At 46.6% G+C, this 15,662-nt stretch overlaps 1 protein-coding gene across 2 annotated transcripts in view; it reads left to right on the top strand.

Annotated features, from left to right (window-relative positions):
- CLIP2 (CAP-Gly domain containing linker protein 2) overlaps positions 1-15,662 on the top strand; it is a 52,544-nt gene that overhangs the window by 27,293 nt on the left and 9,589 nt on the right. The window contains exons 4-9 of one of the 2 annotated variants that reach the window (XM_065731743.1): positions 4,335-4,459; positions 7,098-7,311; positions 8,234-8,431; positions 9,694-9,797; positions 11,134-11,194; positions 14,059-14,163. In XM_065731743.1, the coding sequence (XP_065587815.1) occupies positions 4,335-4,459; positions 7,098-7,311; positions 8,234-8,431; positions 9,694-9,797; positions 11,134-11,194; positions 14,059-14,163 (807 nt within the window). The remainder of the gene's footprint in view (positions 1-4,334; positions 4,460-7,097; positions 7,312-8,233; positions 8,432-9,693; positions 9,798-11,133; positions 11,195-14,058; positions 14,164-15,662) is intronic. The other variant, XM_065731742.1, reaches the window with a different exon arrangement.

Below are 15,662 nucleotides of genomic sequence, written 5' to 3'. Positions count from 1 at the left end.
AAGAGAAACTAAGAGATAACAGCCCATAAATAAAAAGCTACTGCCTTGCCCTGCTGCCACACTAACCCTTGGAGGCTTTTTGTGCATGCACACACCCTCCTAACCATTCATTTAGGCTGATGCATGGCCGATGCTTGTCTTCTGTGTGCTATATTTGTCATTAAATAAGAGTTGTGAGTGGCCCGTGGTGGAGCAAACTGTATTATTAACATGGGCGGACTTGGTATCGAAGGCAGCATCAGGAGGGGATGCTGTAATTGCAGGCTTTCCCCTTGCACTGCATCCCAAGGGCATTATTTTCTCACTGTTGCCTGAAAGATTAATGTGTGTGGACGCTCTGTGTCAGCAGCACTGTCCTGCAGGATGGGTGAGCCCCAAAGGTAAGTGTTCAGGTTAAAAGAGACTATAACAGTTCCTTTGTTGTGAGCTATAATTACAGACACACCTGAACATGAGCTAGATCTACTTCTTACCCTGAATGGCTGTGTGCTCTGCCTGTCTGCTGGGATGCACCTCTGTAAGGCCTGGCATGCACTTCTCATACACGTGTGTTTATCCCCCTGTGATTACAGGTGGTTATTTCCCATGGTCTGAAGGATCTGGAAGAAAACTACTGTGCTTCTGCTAGAAGTATCTTCTGTGAGTCAAGTCCTGTGTGATAATGTTCTGCCATTGGTGCTTGGAAGAGCTAAATGGCACAGAGCTGGGAAGCAGCTTCTAGCACTCAGCTCAGTAGAAATGTGCTCCTGAGATGAGCACAAGGAGGAGGCCAACACCTGTCTGAGGGAAAGGATGGCTGCTTCAGCTTAATGCTGGGTAAAGCCTACCCATTAAACAGCAGCAAGCAGCACTCCTCTAATAAAGGTGGGTTCCAGTTCTGGTTGGTATCATTCAGTGTAGAGTAACAACAGCAGCTCGTGTGCTGTTTGTTAGTAGTTGGCAGTCCGAAGATAACTCCTCTTCACTTGGTGTGGCCCAGGTAAGCCAGAAGGTTGGGCACCCACACTCTGAGCTGTGACCAGTGCTTGGGGAATTGGTGTCACATTGTGCATGGCGGTGCTCAGTAGCTGCAGGATGAGCTGCCCGTCGTCCTATAGCCCATCTATAGCTCTGAGACACATGGGCTGATTTCTGGGAGGTCCTGTGTGGAGCCGGGAGTTGGATTTGATGATCCTTAATGGGTCCCTTCCAGCTTGGGATGTTGTATGACTGTATGATGGTGCTTTGAGTAAAGTAAGTGCAAACATGTAAGTACCTTCTGCTCGTGTGTATGTTCTCACCTTGGTCAGCAGTCTTGCCTTGTGGAAAAGAGCAGAGAAAATTAATGGAGATGGAGTATGAGATTTATGAGCAGGCAGCACGGCATCATCTATGTGGTTTCTGCCTGGGGATGTGCTCAAGGAGGGGTCTGCTCCCTGTGAAGTGTGCCTGGCACTGTGGAGAACAGTCCATGTTGACCTGAATTACAGCATTTTTGATCTTGATTTTGATTTTGGCACTACCTATGAACCTATGCACTAAGGTTGAGGTTCTTAATGAGAGCAAAAGTGCTGTGGGGTGGAACAGGAAGGATGACAGGGAAAAGAGGAAATGTGGTTGGCAGGAGTTGGACCCGCAGCAGCCGGATCAAGACGTGGCCTGGTGCTAATTGAGCAAATTGTTTAAATGATCCGTTAGCAGCTGTGATTAAGACAATTTCTGGGAGGATTAGCATCATTTTCTTTTCAGCCTTGGGATACTGGTCTGAATCCAATTTTGTCATTCTGATGAGAAAGCCATAGTAAAATGGGATGTCAGTGTTACTGCAGATAGCAGGAAGGTGGGAGGACCTCTTTGATGTTTGCACAGTGCTTTTCTCACACACTCTGAAGGATATAGAGCCATTATGTTATGGATCTGTGGCTTCGTGTCATTCTGAAGGTCAAGCCCAAGACTCTCTTGAGACTATTGGAAAGGTTTTGTTGAGGAGGTCAAAAAATGGATCTCTGTTCGGAAGCATGGGAAGGGAGCTGAGCCTGGTTCTGAGCTCGCCAAGGGATTTGAGTCATGGAGTTCTGAGGCTGCTTCCATCCATCTGGAGGGGATGGAGCATAAGATTTTCACCTGAAGCAGAGAAAGCTGGGACACTGAAGAGTCACCTTGGTAAAGTGACTTCAAAGCTCTTCTGAAAGGACTTGGAAATTGTGTTTATTTTTGTGAATGGAATGTCAGTACTACAAAGCTGTGGCTTGTCTCACCTGTGCTGGGCGTAGCTGGGCATTGGGTTGCCCTGTCCAGCCTGGCTTGAACTCTATATGTGCAGTGCTGGAGGTGTGTTTGTGGCCCCAAGTACTGTTCCAGGTGGAGAGTTAAAGGCATTTGTGTTGTTGTTTTGTTGTTTTTTTTTGTAGAGAAACTGCTTTTATCTTCCTCCTAAGGCAATGCTTGTGATTTATTGAAGAGTATAATAGAAACAAACACTTCTGTTGTGATGAGCCCGCTTGCTTTGTGCACTGATGCACCCTGCCAGATGGCTTTTTCCAAAACGTGTTGTCTATTTTAGCAGTGTTAACAGATCGTCAGAGCTGAATAAATCTGCATGTCTGTGTCGGAGGAATTTTTGAGGCTCTCCATCCATGAGAGTTTGTGTGTTTGCCAAAAGTTGGGAGGTTCACTGTGGGCTGCCACACGAGTATAACAGAGTAGCTCTTAAAAGCAAAAAACAAAATGGAGTTGCGTTGCCATCTGGGGGAGCTCTTTGCCCACAGAGCTGTGGATGTCCCATCCCTTGAGGTGCCCAAGGCCATGGGCTGTGGACAACCTGAGCTGGTGGGGTGCACCCAGCCCACGACGTGTGTTGGAGCTGGGTGATCCTTGAGGTCTCTTCCAACCTATCCATTCTTTGACTTTCTTTGCTATTTGCAAGTGGCCCTTTGTAGAGGCCCCAGAGCAGTGTGGTGAGAATCGTGCTGATGGAGGGAGCTCATCAGGCTTTTTGAGGCATCCACCCAGAGTTTAATTCCTATAAATGATGATAAGATGAATTACAACTCCATCGAGTTCAATTTGCAGCTCAAGAAGTGTATTAGAAGGGCACTAAATGATTGCATTAATATTGATAATGGATCTGTCCAAACTCAAGTCAGAAAGAGGACTGCTGTTTGCTCATGAGTAAAGACAGTTTGAACATACAACTGGCCAAGTACAAAATACTGAAATTAAACCATTTCACTCCTGGGCACAGTGTAGGACCTGAAAGCCTTCTTGTTGATGCTTTTCCTGCTTCTTGTAGTGAATAGAATGTGAGCAGACTTTTCTCTGTAAGTAACACAGAGAGCTGTACTCTCTTTCAGGTGCAGTTATTATTGTGTTCTTCTGCCACTGTTTTCTGTAGGATAATATTATTCTATTGAATGTGAAATTCATTAATGTAAGATTTAATACTAAGAATATTAATAACCAACAATCATTGAAGATAAAAGCTGTAGATTTAATTTTATTAAACTTTCTTCCTTGAACACAGGCTTAGCAGGGTCCAAAAAGGTTTACATTATTTGCTCATTCACTTGAGTCCTTAGAACATCCCTTCTGCTTCTCCATCTTTCTCGTCTCAGCACAAAAGTCTAATGAAACCCATAGGTGTAAAGGTAGAGGCAGCTGGTACAGCTGCTGCTCATTGAAATGTGTTCTCATTGCAGTGATCATAGCGTGGCTTTGTACATTCCTGACCTGTGTGGTGCTGGGGTCTGGCAGTTGAAGCCTCGCAGGACAACGAGAGCCTTTTTCACATTGCATTCTAACTTGGTGAACTGATGTAGGATGTGTAGGTAACAGCAGAGCTCTTTCTCAGCAAAATGTCTTTATTTTGAGAGGTTTGCTGGAAGGGCTGTTGGCTCTGAGCTAGCAAACCCTACGTGGGGATGAGCTGATGAGCCGTGCAGGTGCCTTGCTGCCTCAGATTATTCCTTTGAAATCCTGTCCCAGAGCTGCCAGCTAAAAGAGCAGAGAGCTGGAGCGCCATTAGTGCGGGTGTTCATTCTTTGCAGAAGGCTGTGCTTGGAGGATGAACCCCTTCAAGGCCTGACAAGCAATCATATGCGATTAGCTGATGTTTTCATTGTATTTGTCCTGACGTATCCCAGGTAGGCATGTCAAAAAGTGGGAGATTTGCTTGTAGCTGGGAGAGAGATCTTTTAGTGCCAGGAGATTTCAGAATGAAAACTATCCATTCATTACAACTAAATTGGAAAATCAGATATTTTTCCCCCTTTCTCTCTCCATAGCTATCCCAGAGTTAGCTGACCTGCAGTAACGCCGGCATCTGCCTCTAACCCTCACTGTTTTATCCCCAACAGGTCGGTGGGACGAAGACAGGAGTTGTGCGCTACGTGGGAGAGACAGATTTTGCCAAAGGAGAGTGGTGTGGCGTGGAGCTGGATGAGCCCCTGGGGAAGAACGATGGGGCTGTGGCTGGGACGAGGTACGAAGTGCCCCAAACCCAGCCTGGGCACGTGGGGTCCCACCACCTCCTGGGTGATGGCATCGAACACCTTTTGGGATTGGAAAGAAGGGCTGGGGTGCTGGGCTGGACATGGTGCGGTGGGAGGAAGAGTCCAGTTCTTGGTTGACATCTGTTCTTGTAGTAATTCTGTAGCATGAACCATAGAATCATTAGGGTTGGAAAAGGCCATTAAGATTCCCCAAGTCCAACCCTAACCCATTCGCCACCCTCTATCCATATCCCTCAGTGCCACATGGCACTGGAACAGCTCTAGGGGTAGTGCCTCCATCTTCTCCCTGGGCAGCTGTGCCACCACTCTTGAGAATAAATTTGTCCTGGTATAATGACAGCTATTTGCTGGTGGATCTTAACCACCTCTGGCTCAATGGACCCTTCCACTATTTTTGTTATATCTCGATAACCAGGCAAGCTTCCCAAGCAGTAGTGCTCTGTTCACATAGGACAAGGGAGTGCCCCCAGCATCACATCCTGAGTTTGGTGATGTTCAGGTCTGAGTTGTGTAGCAATGCTTTGACCCACATCCAACACAGGTGGAACTGATTTCCTGTCCTTCATGAGCCCCTTTCAGGGGGAACACAGTTGATTTCTCTGAGCTTCTTATGGGAATCTCACATTAAAAGTGAGGTTTAACTCTGAAACTGCTCAGGAACTGAGGGTTCCGCCACTGTTAGATCTCAGGTTCTCTAATAAAGGTTTCTTGTGTTGAATCAGCAGTCATATGTTCTCATTTAAAATCAGAGAAACGCTGCCTTGTTCAGTGTCGGGGCAAGAAGGCAGTAGATGATTGGCAGCAGATGGCTGAGGTCCAGCCTATTCCAAAAAGAAGAGAGTCAGTGTCATGGAGTGGATCCAAGTCCCTGCTTTCTTTATCACACAAAATAAATTATCTCTAAGCGCAATCTTTGGGTTGTCAAGAAATGATTTATTGTCTTTGTGCATATGGGATGTGTGAAAGGCAGATGTGAGTGGTCAGGGTATTCTCTGGTTCTTGTCCTCCCATCTCTATTACAGTGTTTTGAAAATCCAATTTCTGAAAGCCACCTTTCTTCTGGAACTGCTGTGTCATGGTTTTATTTTGCTGTGTTGTGTATCATCTTCCGGGGAAGATTTAGATTAGACCTGAGGAAACATTTTTTCTTTGAAAGAGTGGTCCGGCACTGGAGTGGCCTGCAAGGCACCCCTGCCCCATGTATCCCAGCCAGTGATGCAGATCTCCTAGCACAGTGAACACATGCCCCTGCACTTCCCTTGATCTCCTGGTTTTACAGCAGTGAAAGTGCCTCACTGGCAGCCACCAGTGTGTGCTGCTTTTGACAGCAGGCTTCATAATAAACCTGACTCCCCTGGGGCATGCAGGCACCCTTTGGACTGTCTTCCCCAACTCTGCCATGGCTGGTTGGCATTCCTGAGTTCATCCTGCCAGAATCAGCCTGGGAAGAGAGCTCCCAGGGCTCTGCTTTGGTACTTGTTGCCATCTAGTGAGCATGCTTGGCCTGGCTGCCCGAGGCTCTGTGCTGCAGTATAACTGGCTGCTACAGCTGTGCTAAGGTAGGGAAGGTAGTGGGTAGTAAATGAGTGAGTGCTGTGGTGAGCTCTCTAGGTGAGCTGATGGAACTCCTCAAGCTGAGGAAGTTTTTCTAGCAGATGTTTCTGCTGCCGAAGTTCTGGACCTGGTTGCTGTTTTTATGAGCTATAAAGGTTAATTGCAGCCACTTTAAATCTGGACTAAAAGTGGATGAGTAAAGGCAGTGTGCAGCAGGTTCTAACTTGTGAAGAGCTTGGGAGTTTTGAGGGGCTGTGTTGTGAAGTAGCAGTTTGTGCTTAGAGCATGTAGACTGGGCTGCCTGTGCCAGCTGTGTCTGAAAAATGATGCTCGTGAGGGCTTTGTCTGGTTTACAAGAGGTCACGCAGATTTTCATTCTCTTTTTCTGTTCTAGAATATTGTCAACCCGTGGCAGGATTGGTTTTTTTTTGTTTTTTTTTTCCAAGCCCAAGAGCCTGTGTTGGCAGCAAACAGGGGCTAAGCAGATTGGGATTGCAGGGGATTTTTTGTGGTTATTTTTCATGGAGAGGGAAATGGAATGGAACAGGTGTAGGAAAGCAAATCTCTCATCTGGATGGATCAGGCTGTACTCTGGCCTCCCAAGCACACACAGCTCTGTGATGCAGCCCTGTGACTGCTTCCAAGTAGAAGGCAGTTAGGAAGCAGCTGCTCGCATCTGGAGGAAGAGGACTTGTGCTGAAGAGCAGGAGCTGAAAGCTTCCACTCTTCCCTTTCTGCTCTGAAAGAAAAAATTTACCCATGGAACATGGGAGAGAGCTGTATGATTTGTCTTCATTGGATACGCTTTGCTATGTGACTGTCTTCTAAGTGGGATGGAAAGCACTTAGATGCTGGTTTGGGGAGGGTTGGTTTGCTTCTGGAAGACGTGTGCTCTTGTTTTGTTTGTTTATTGGGAGCCTTGTGCTATCTCGGCAACCACATGGGTCCTTCCTGACAGCTCATCAGAATGTGTGCATGGTAATGCTTTCCTGCAGGGCTTGGGTGAGGTGGATGCAGTTGACCTTCTGATGCAGTACGTCTCTCTGGTTGCAGGTATTTTCAATGCCCTCCCAAGTTTGGCCTCTTTGCTCCTATACACAAAGTGATCCGGATCGGGTTCCCATCGACCAGCCCTGCCAAAGCGAAGAAGAGCAAGCGGATGGCCATGGGGGTGTCTGCCCTAACCCACAGCCCCAGCAGCTCCTCCATCAGCTCTGTCAGCTCCGTGGCTTCCTCAGTTGGGGGCAGGCCCAGCCGCAGTGGGCTGGTAAGTGGCTTTTTTCCACTCTCCATCTGCGGCTGGGATTCAGCTCTATGAGATGAGAGGGCTGGAGCTCAGTTGCAGCAGCTGCACTGGGGCAGCTGCTCCTTCCCTGGCAAGGACATGAGAAAAAAGGGGTTTGGGATACGGGACTCACAAATGGGACTCCTTCCACAAACGCGAGAGGTGTAACCACACACTGAGCAGTGGTGACCATTAGAGTCCAAAGTGCTATTTGCAATGGGCTGCACCTCAGCTCCGCTGTCAAGAACAAGATTTGTTATGAGATCCTGCACAAAATGCCATTGCTTCCTGCCCATGTGTTTGGGTAGCAGTGTGCTGTTAAGCAGCTCTGCCTTCCAGCCCTGCAGTGCCGCCACTGTGGCTCCAAGGGGTGAAACACTGCTGGATCACACGCCTCGTGCTTTGGAAGATGATCAAGAAGGCAGACACCAGAGCAGCAGAACCATTATTAAAAGCTCTGACGTAGTGTGTGCTGCATAGCACCTGCAGTCCTCTTGGCTGGGGACAAGGGGTGCAGTATCCATCCCTGGGAGTGGATCCAACCAAAGCACACCGCACTCCAGTTGAGATCCATCCTCCTAACTGAGCTCGCTTTGGGACTGCCCCAGTGCTGGGCATCAGTCAAATGTATTTTAAAAGGCCAGCAGTACAGTACACTCTGGTCTTTCTAGCCCAGTTCCCACCCCATGTTGTGTCCTTTGGGAAATGGTTGTCCCGTTGTGGCACAGCAGAGCAGGGCACAGACATCTGCAGACTCCTTAACCTGACCTGTGGGGGTCAGAGTGTCCAAAGCTGGAACTGCAGCTCCGTACAGCCTAAGAAGTGATCAGGAGACCTGGACTTGAAGCTGTTCTAGGCTGGGGAGAACATGGCTTTATTCTGTCTCTTCTTAACTTTTCTCCAGCTGACAGAGACTTCCTCTCGTTACGCCCGTAAAATCTCTGGCACCACAGCTCTGCAGGAGGCACTGAAGGAAAAACAGCAGCACATTGAGCAGCTGCTGGCAGAGCGCGACCTGGAGCGGGCTGAGGTGGCCAAGGCCACCAGCCACATCTGTGAGGTGGAAAAGGAGATTGCCATAATGAAGGCCCAACATGAGCAGGTGGGAGACGGGGTGGCCTGGGGGGCACTGAGGCCATGGCAGTGCTGCCCAAGGAGACTGTGTGTCCCCATCCCTGGAGATGTCCAAGGCCATGGATGGGTCCCTGGGCAGCTTGAGCTGGTAGAGGGCACCCAGCCCACCGTGGGGTGTTGGAACTGGATGGGCTGTAAGGTCCCTTCCAACCCAAGCTGCTCCTTGATATCTAATGTGCCAGCTGTGGGCTCTGATTTTCTGCCTTTCCTGTGGAGGCAGCTTCCCACACTGTGGGCTTCCTCCCTTCCTGCTGCTAGAATGTGCTCCCTCTCCCCCAGTGAAGGGGCAGAAACAGGGCTGTGCCAGATCAAGGACAGAAGGTAGTTTGTCTGGTGTATCAATACCACCTGAGTGCTGAAATGCAGGTGGGAAGTGAGCACAGTGCCCTGAGCCGCCTGCTCTGGCCTTGGTTGTGGCTGCACTGCAGTGTTCTTTGGTATTATCAGATGTTGCTGAGAACATCAGCTCAGTTCCTGCAAATCCCTGCTTTGCTGATGAAGAGGGTGATTTGTTCACATTAAGCATTGACAGTTGTAAGGAAAGCAGGCTGTTCATGCTAGCGTGTTGATCTTCAGTCAAAAATTTCTGCAGCTAGTATTTTATCCACTTGAATGTATAAAGAAAGGAGTTGCATGTTTATGCTGTTCTTTGGTGCACGGCTCTCTAACTGTTCTTGCCCTGAGTTCCTTGCTCACGTCTATAAACCCTGGTTAGCTGTGGGGAGTAGAAGTGGGTAGCACTGTGTCTCTTTGTGGTGGGCCACAGCTGCCTGCCAGGACCACGAGAGGAAATGGTAGCTCAACTGCAAGCTGACATCTTCCTTCTGGAAAAATATTTTCTGGTAATTGTCAGTAAGGAATTAATGCAAGTCTGAAATGATTCTCTTGCTCCCTGATGAGGGAAGAACTGGATCTGGTAATCTCAGACCACACTTTCAAAACTATTCAGGCTAGAAATAAGCACTTAAGTCTAATCAGAGCTGGATTCTCCAAAGGATTCAAGTCAGAGTCACTGAAACACGGATCAGATTTTCAGTGGGGGAGTTTGAGCTGGTTTTTTTTTATGCTTATGTACTGAGCTTTTTTGGCAAATCTACCTTCTTACAATAGTAGCCTCATCAATAGATTGTGAGAACCTTCTGTTCCCTGTTCTGATCCTTCTTTAAACAGCTCTATGCTTCAAATGTTTCCATCTTTTGTGACTAAAGCTCTTTTTTTTGTTCGCTGCAGTATGTCACAGAAGCGGAGGGAAACCTCCAGCGAGCACGAGCGCTGGTGGATGGGATGCAGAAGGAGAAGATTGAACTGCTGAACCAACTGGAAGAGGAGAAGAGGTAAAATGAGAATGAGTGGGCACAGGGAAGGTGAAACCATGGGGGAGATGATTCTCTTAGCTGAGAAGGTCATTGGTTGGATGCAAGGACACCAAAGTGACTGGAGAGTCACTCTTGGATGTCTTCCTATATTTCAAATGTGCTGTGCTCCCCCGTTTTGGCTCCTGCAGTCTGCCTGTTGCATGGTTGGACCCATGTTCTTGCCAAATACACGTAGCTCTTCAGACAGAAGACGTTATCAGCTTATGTTCCTGATGGACCCCAAACTGATGGCACAGCTGTGAAGGCACCAATAAAAAATTGACAGACTGCTTTCATATCCAAGAGCACGTGACAAAGGCAGATACTGTCCTGACAGTACAGTGTGGGCAACAGTTCCTATGCCACTGTTGGCTGATGGCCAGGCAGCCTTGGGCTCTTGCTGGGCCATGAAGTTTACTGAGGGCTTCCAGCCTTCTTCCCTCTCTTCTGGTTCCTGATTCTGAGCAGGGAGAAGCAGTGTATGTATCCTTTTGTGATGTGGTGATCTTCTGGACATTCTGAGAAGAAGTCAAACTGGAGTACAGTGTGATTCCCCACCTCCCAGGGGTCCTATCCGTGTATATATGATGATGCATACATTTCCTTTCTGGATGAGAGGAAAGATCTGTTTGTCATTCTTGGAGGCCAACTGCTTCGTATGCATTCCCACTGAACCCTCCAGTGGGAAAGAAGACATTTCTGTGTGCGAACTGAGAAAGCTGGAGATGGTGCTGGTTTCAGTGGGACAGTGCTCCTTCTGGAGAGGAATTGTTCATTCATACTCTCCGGGCAAGTAGTTCACTTTCCCAGATCCATGAGACTCTTCAACCCACAACAGCTGAACTATTTCCTAAATATCAACAGATGCCTTCTCTACTTAGGGGAGGTTTAGACAAGGAAGCTTGTTTATGAAGTTAGATATGTACTCTTGTGGCTATTTTTGTCTCTGTAACTGAATCAGAGCCTTTACATCTGGCAACCAGTGTAACATCTTCATTACTGCTTTCCTTTTTTTTAATCAGTAAAGAGAACAAAGAGAACCGAGTTCAGCAGGAGATTGAATTACTTTGTATTGTTTCGAGATTTTTACATGCAAACTTTGCAAAAGAGTCCCAGGCACTTCCAGTCTGTGTGTGGCTTTATGTGTAGTTATGCATGACAGATCTGTACAACCTCTGGTCTTTTTATATGACGTTTGTCTTTTTTTTTTCCCCTCATATTTTAACTGTGCAAGGATGGCCCGTGTGCAATGGCTGCTTGTAGGCTGCTAATCTGGGTGTTACTGATTTCTCTCTGTCTCTTTTCCCTCCCACAGGAAGGTGGAGGACTTGCAGTTCCGCGTGGAAGAAGAATCCATTACCAAGGGGGATTTGGAGGTAATTCCTACTGCCCTTGCTGAGACGTGGGGCCAAACTGGAGACTCTGGTAATTCCTGATCAACTGAGCAGTGCATTCTCTTTACTGATGGTAGTGGACGTGCTACAAACACTGGTGATAACTGTGAAGATTGGTCTTCGGTGTGTTGCCCCATCACTGGTAGTAGTAGGAGCTGCCTAGAATTACTCATATCCAGCCAGCCTGACTTTAGATGTTGCTATGAGTTGCCAAGCAGTGTTAAAATCTGCAATTAATAAACTGTGAGTGGTGTTAGGAGCTTGCCCTGAGTATGTACGAAGAAGGAGGAAGAAATATTTCTGTGGCAGCAAGGCTCTGCTCTGTGTTAGTTGTGGGGGTTTCCTTATCTTTAGCTTTGGTGCTAGCTTGTTATTTTCCCCCAGTGTTGTCGGGAAGGGTCGTTGGTCCCTTTGAGATGAGTACCAGGTGTGATGCTCAGAAGTGATTCTCCCTTTCCCTGTGGTTTTTTAGCTCTAGGGTTTGCCCTGTTGGACATTTTCATCCTTGATGTGTTATTAAACTTTTTCAGTATTTGGAGTTACAGGTCCAGTATTTGGGCAGTTGATAATATGGGAGGATCTGTGGGCTTAGCCTTGAAATGTGGTTGTGATTTCAGTCCTCTTTTGGTCTTGATTGGCATCGCTGATGCTGTAGCACTTTGGAAGATGGAAAGCAACGGCAGGGCGAACAAACAAACTTGCTAGAAAAGCTTTTTGTAGTGGAAGACTGTTTTTATAGAAAATGTAACTTCTCCAAGGAACTTGTGCTTGTCTCCTGGAGTCTGCATGGCACTTTGCACACCAGTGGAAGTTCCAGTAGTGAGAATTAAGTCTGAACGGCAGTTCTGAACTTCCTAAGAGTGCAGGGAAACTTCAGTTTGAGGCTGACTTTAAGTGACCAGGCAAATCAAATTGCATAAAAGAAGAAGTAAACCAGGACTTCATACGAATCTTCAACAAAGCTGTATTTAAAGGCTGCAAAAACAGTTGATCCATTTTTTTCTTGATATTTTTTTCTCCTCTGTTTTCATATTGATTTTCAAGACTTGGCAAATGGTGAGTTTGATGGATGCTGAGAAGGAATATCAGGTGATGAGTTCTGTAAGAAATCAATGTCTTCGGGCTGAGTGACTTGCCACCAATGAAGATAGTTTCAGAAGTTTACGTTACTGAAGTTTCATGTAGGTATTTTGAACAAGAGTGAACTGGTGTTAATGGAATAACCATCCCTGTGAATGAACTGAAACCTGGAGCTCCTTCTGAGGATGTGGATCTTTGAGCTGTGTAGAAAGGGGGAGAAGCCATTTGGGACAAAGTTAAATCTTAATTTTGTTGAATGAGGATGCATTCAGGTGGTTTTGGGGCATTTCAGTGATGTTATTTGGGAAGTTCAACGATGTTTGTGTTTTTGAGACCACACCTTTATTCCTCCTTCTGGGATCAAGCAGACCGTATGTGATATGGAGTAATCTGAGTATATCTGATAGTTAAGATCTTTCCTATCTGTGTGAAACGGTACATTTCAAGCCACAAGAGAAACCTGGATTTTCACAAGTTTCAGTTTCATTGTGGACAACTCATCAAACATTTACACAAAAGAAACCAAACAAGCACAAAAGCCCCCAAAACAATTCCAATAGAGCAGAAAGCAAATAGTTCTATTGAAAATGAAGGGTGGGAAAAGGAGATTAAAAATTTGTATATATTTTTCTGAACAAGTTTGTTTTAAGTCAGGTCCAGTTTATTCCAAAGGAGAAAGCTTTTGTAAGCTGAAGCATGCAAAGGGCAGAGTTTGCATGCATTTTTCTCGTGTATCTCCTTTATAATTTATGGGACATGATATGACAGTGGTTGGTTGTAGAGTCTGGAATTTTGCCACCAAAGACCCCTCCATATTGTGCTTCTGCTTAAAGGGAAGCAATGTATGGAGGCATTGCTCTTGGATTTGGTCAGGTTATGATAACTTCTTGTGCTTAGCTTACTTATCTGTGCTGTTGGGGTTTTTTTTCCAAGCTGCCTTTTGTACAAGGCTATTAATTTTAGGTTTTTGAAACTTGCAGCAGTCCTATTCAAACCTTAAGCACTGATTTGTCTTACAGCCTGGTATCTGTATTTCTTTACGTTCAGTGCAGTGTGGTTTGGTTTTAACAAAAGCTGAGTACAGTATGACCTGCTGTTGTGTTTTTTCCACCTAGTGCAGTGTTCAAGGTGTCTCTGGAGCAAAAGATGGGAACTTACAATGTTTTTTGGTCTACCTTGTGGTCCTCTTGGAGGAGAGATGTGGGAGAATCGTTGCAAGATTCATTACAAAATCTTTTTGTGATGCAGGGGTCTTGTATCGGTGGTCTACAGCAGTTGGAGTTGTGCCTCCTAGGAATTACCTTCAGTATACTCTTAATGAATCACAGCATCATAGAATGGCCTGGATTGAAAAGGGCCTCAAAGATAATCTAATTTCAACCCTCTGCTGTGGGCCGGGTTGGCAACCACTAGAGCGGGCTGCCCAGAGCCACATCCAGCCTTGAATGCCTCCAGGGGTGGGGCATCCAAACCCTCTCTGGACAACCTGTTCCAGTGCATCAGTGCAGAGGGTTTTTTCCCACTGGATTGCATTTTGTTGTGAATAGCCGTTGTGAGTACCGTGTAAAATCCCGCGGTGACCGTTTCTGTTTGGTTGGATTTTTCCTGCTTGTTTGGATCTTTGTTCTCCCCCTGTTGTGAACTACCTTTCCTTGTCCTGTATGCCAGAGATGATGATGCAGCCTTCTCTTTCCCTCTCTTTCTCTCCTTCTTTCTCCCCCCTCCCTTTCCCTGTCTCTGCTGTTCCTTTCCCTCTGTGTGACCAGACTCAGACGCAGTTGGAGCATGCCCGAATACGGGAGCTCGAGCAGAGCCTGCTGTTCGAGAAGGCACAGGCTGAGAAACTCCTCAGAGAATTAGAGGACACCAGGGTAATCTGCCCTCACTTACCCTGCCTGCAGAACAGTGCTTGCCCCCAACTTGATGCTCGTGATACCTGCTTTGGATTTCATTTTGGTTTATGCAGTTGATTGGTTTTGGCTTGAATGTAGCCTTCCCTGATTTTGGTTTGGTTTTTCTTTGCTCTCTCTCACCTGGAAATGGTAGCATTGTCTGATTTCTAGCTTGGCTTCTTGCAGGGAGGACTTGTTTCCCAGATTGAGCTTGCTTCTCTGCCCCATGCCACCATTTGACCATGAGCTCTTCACAACTCATCATTCAATTAACATGCTCGAATAATACCAGCAACCATGCACAATTCATGCTGCCCAGATGCTGTAATAGGAAATAACATTGCAATCAGCATTCCCTTTGTCCCTGCTCCAGCCATCAGAGCTGTGGTTTGAAAGAGCAGAGGTGAGACCAGGTGGGACAGCTCCATTCCTTGGCCGCTGGCTTGCTGCCAATATGATCCACACACCAAATCCTGAAACAATGTAGGATCGTTAAGGTTTGATAGACCTCTAAGATCATCTTGTCCAACTGTCCTCCTGTCACCAACTAAGCCACGTTCCTTTCCTTAGATGCCTCCAGGGTGGTGACTCCACCACCTCCTGACAACCTGTTCCAATGTCTACCCATTCCTTCTGAGAAGAAATCCTTCCTAATATCCAACCTGCCAGATGTGGGAAAACCTTTTTCATGTTGTTGTATTGGTGTGGGAAGCAGCCAGCTCACTACAGTGAGCTTGATTCTCAGCAATGGGTCTGTAAGAGTTGTGGAAAACTCAACTTGAGGTTTTCCAAAAGGTTTCTAAATGTTTGAATGCCCCTTTGTCCAACTGAAAACAAAACTACCAGTCCTCCTGGGCTGGGGGGGAGTGAATGAAATGGTGAACGAAATGGAGTTGTTTTGACACTGGAAGATTCACTTGGTTTCCTTGTTTCTTTTGCTTTTTTGTGGTATTTCAGCTGCTTTTATCTCCTCTTCTACCTCCATCACTGGAGCACACCAGCCTGGCACACACACCACACTGACCAGCAGGCAGTTCAGCCCTGTTAGGCTGTGTTCGTGTTGTAAGGCACTGATCCATAGCCCTTATGTTCCCTGTAACCATGGTTAGATGTCTCGTCCCACATCCTCTAGCCTTCTACTTCATTTTCATTTTTTAGTAAACTCTAACAAGTACTCATGTGTAAAATCCCTTTTCCTTTTTACACCAGGGTAAACAAACGACAGTGCAGAGTTGGGGTTTGTAGGCTGAGGTTTGCTGAGCAAGAAAGGAAACATGATATGCTTAATGCTGGTTTCAATGCTTGTGATCTTCTTGCATGTGCAGCCACATTTCCTCTGTGCATCATCTGGCAAGGTGCCTGGTCTTGGAAATATAATGGCCTTCCAGGACATTATTTTTCATAATCTGCTGGTGCTCCTCTCTAGCAAATTTAAAGGGTTTTGTCCAAGGTATGTATTTCTCTCTTGAAAATAAGTG

Source organism: Cyrtonyx montezumae, unplaced genomic scaffold (genome assembly GCF_038088225.1).
Source record: "Cyrtonyx montezumae isolate F1298 unplaced genomic scaffold, pur_monq_1.0 scaffold_15, whole genome shotgun sequence".
Classification (NCBI taxonomy): Eukaryota; Metazoa; Chordata; class Aves; order Galliformes; family Odontophoridae; genus Cyrtonyx; species Cyrtonyx montezumae.
This window is presented reverse-complemented; position numbering and strand designations above follow the sequence as displayed.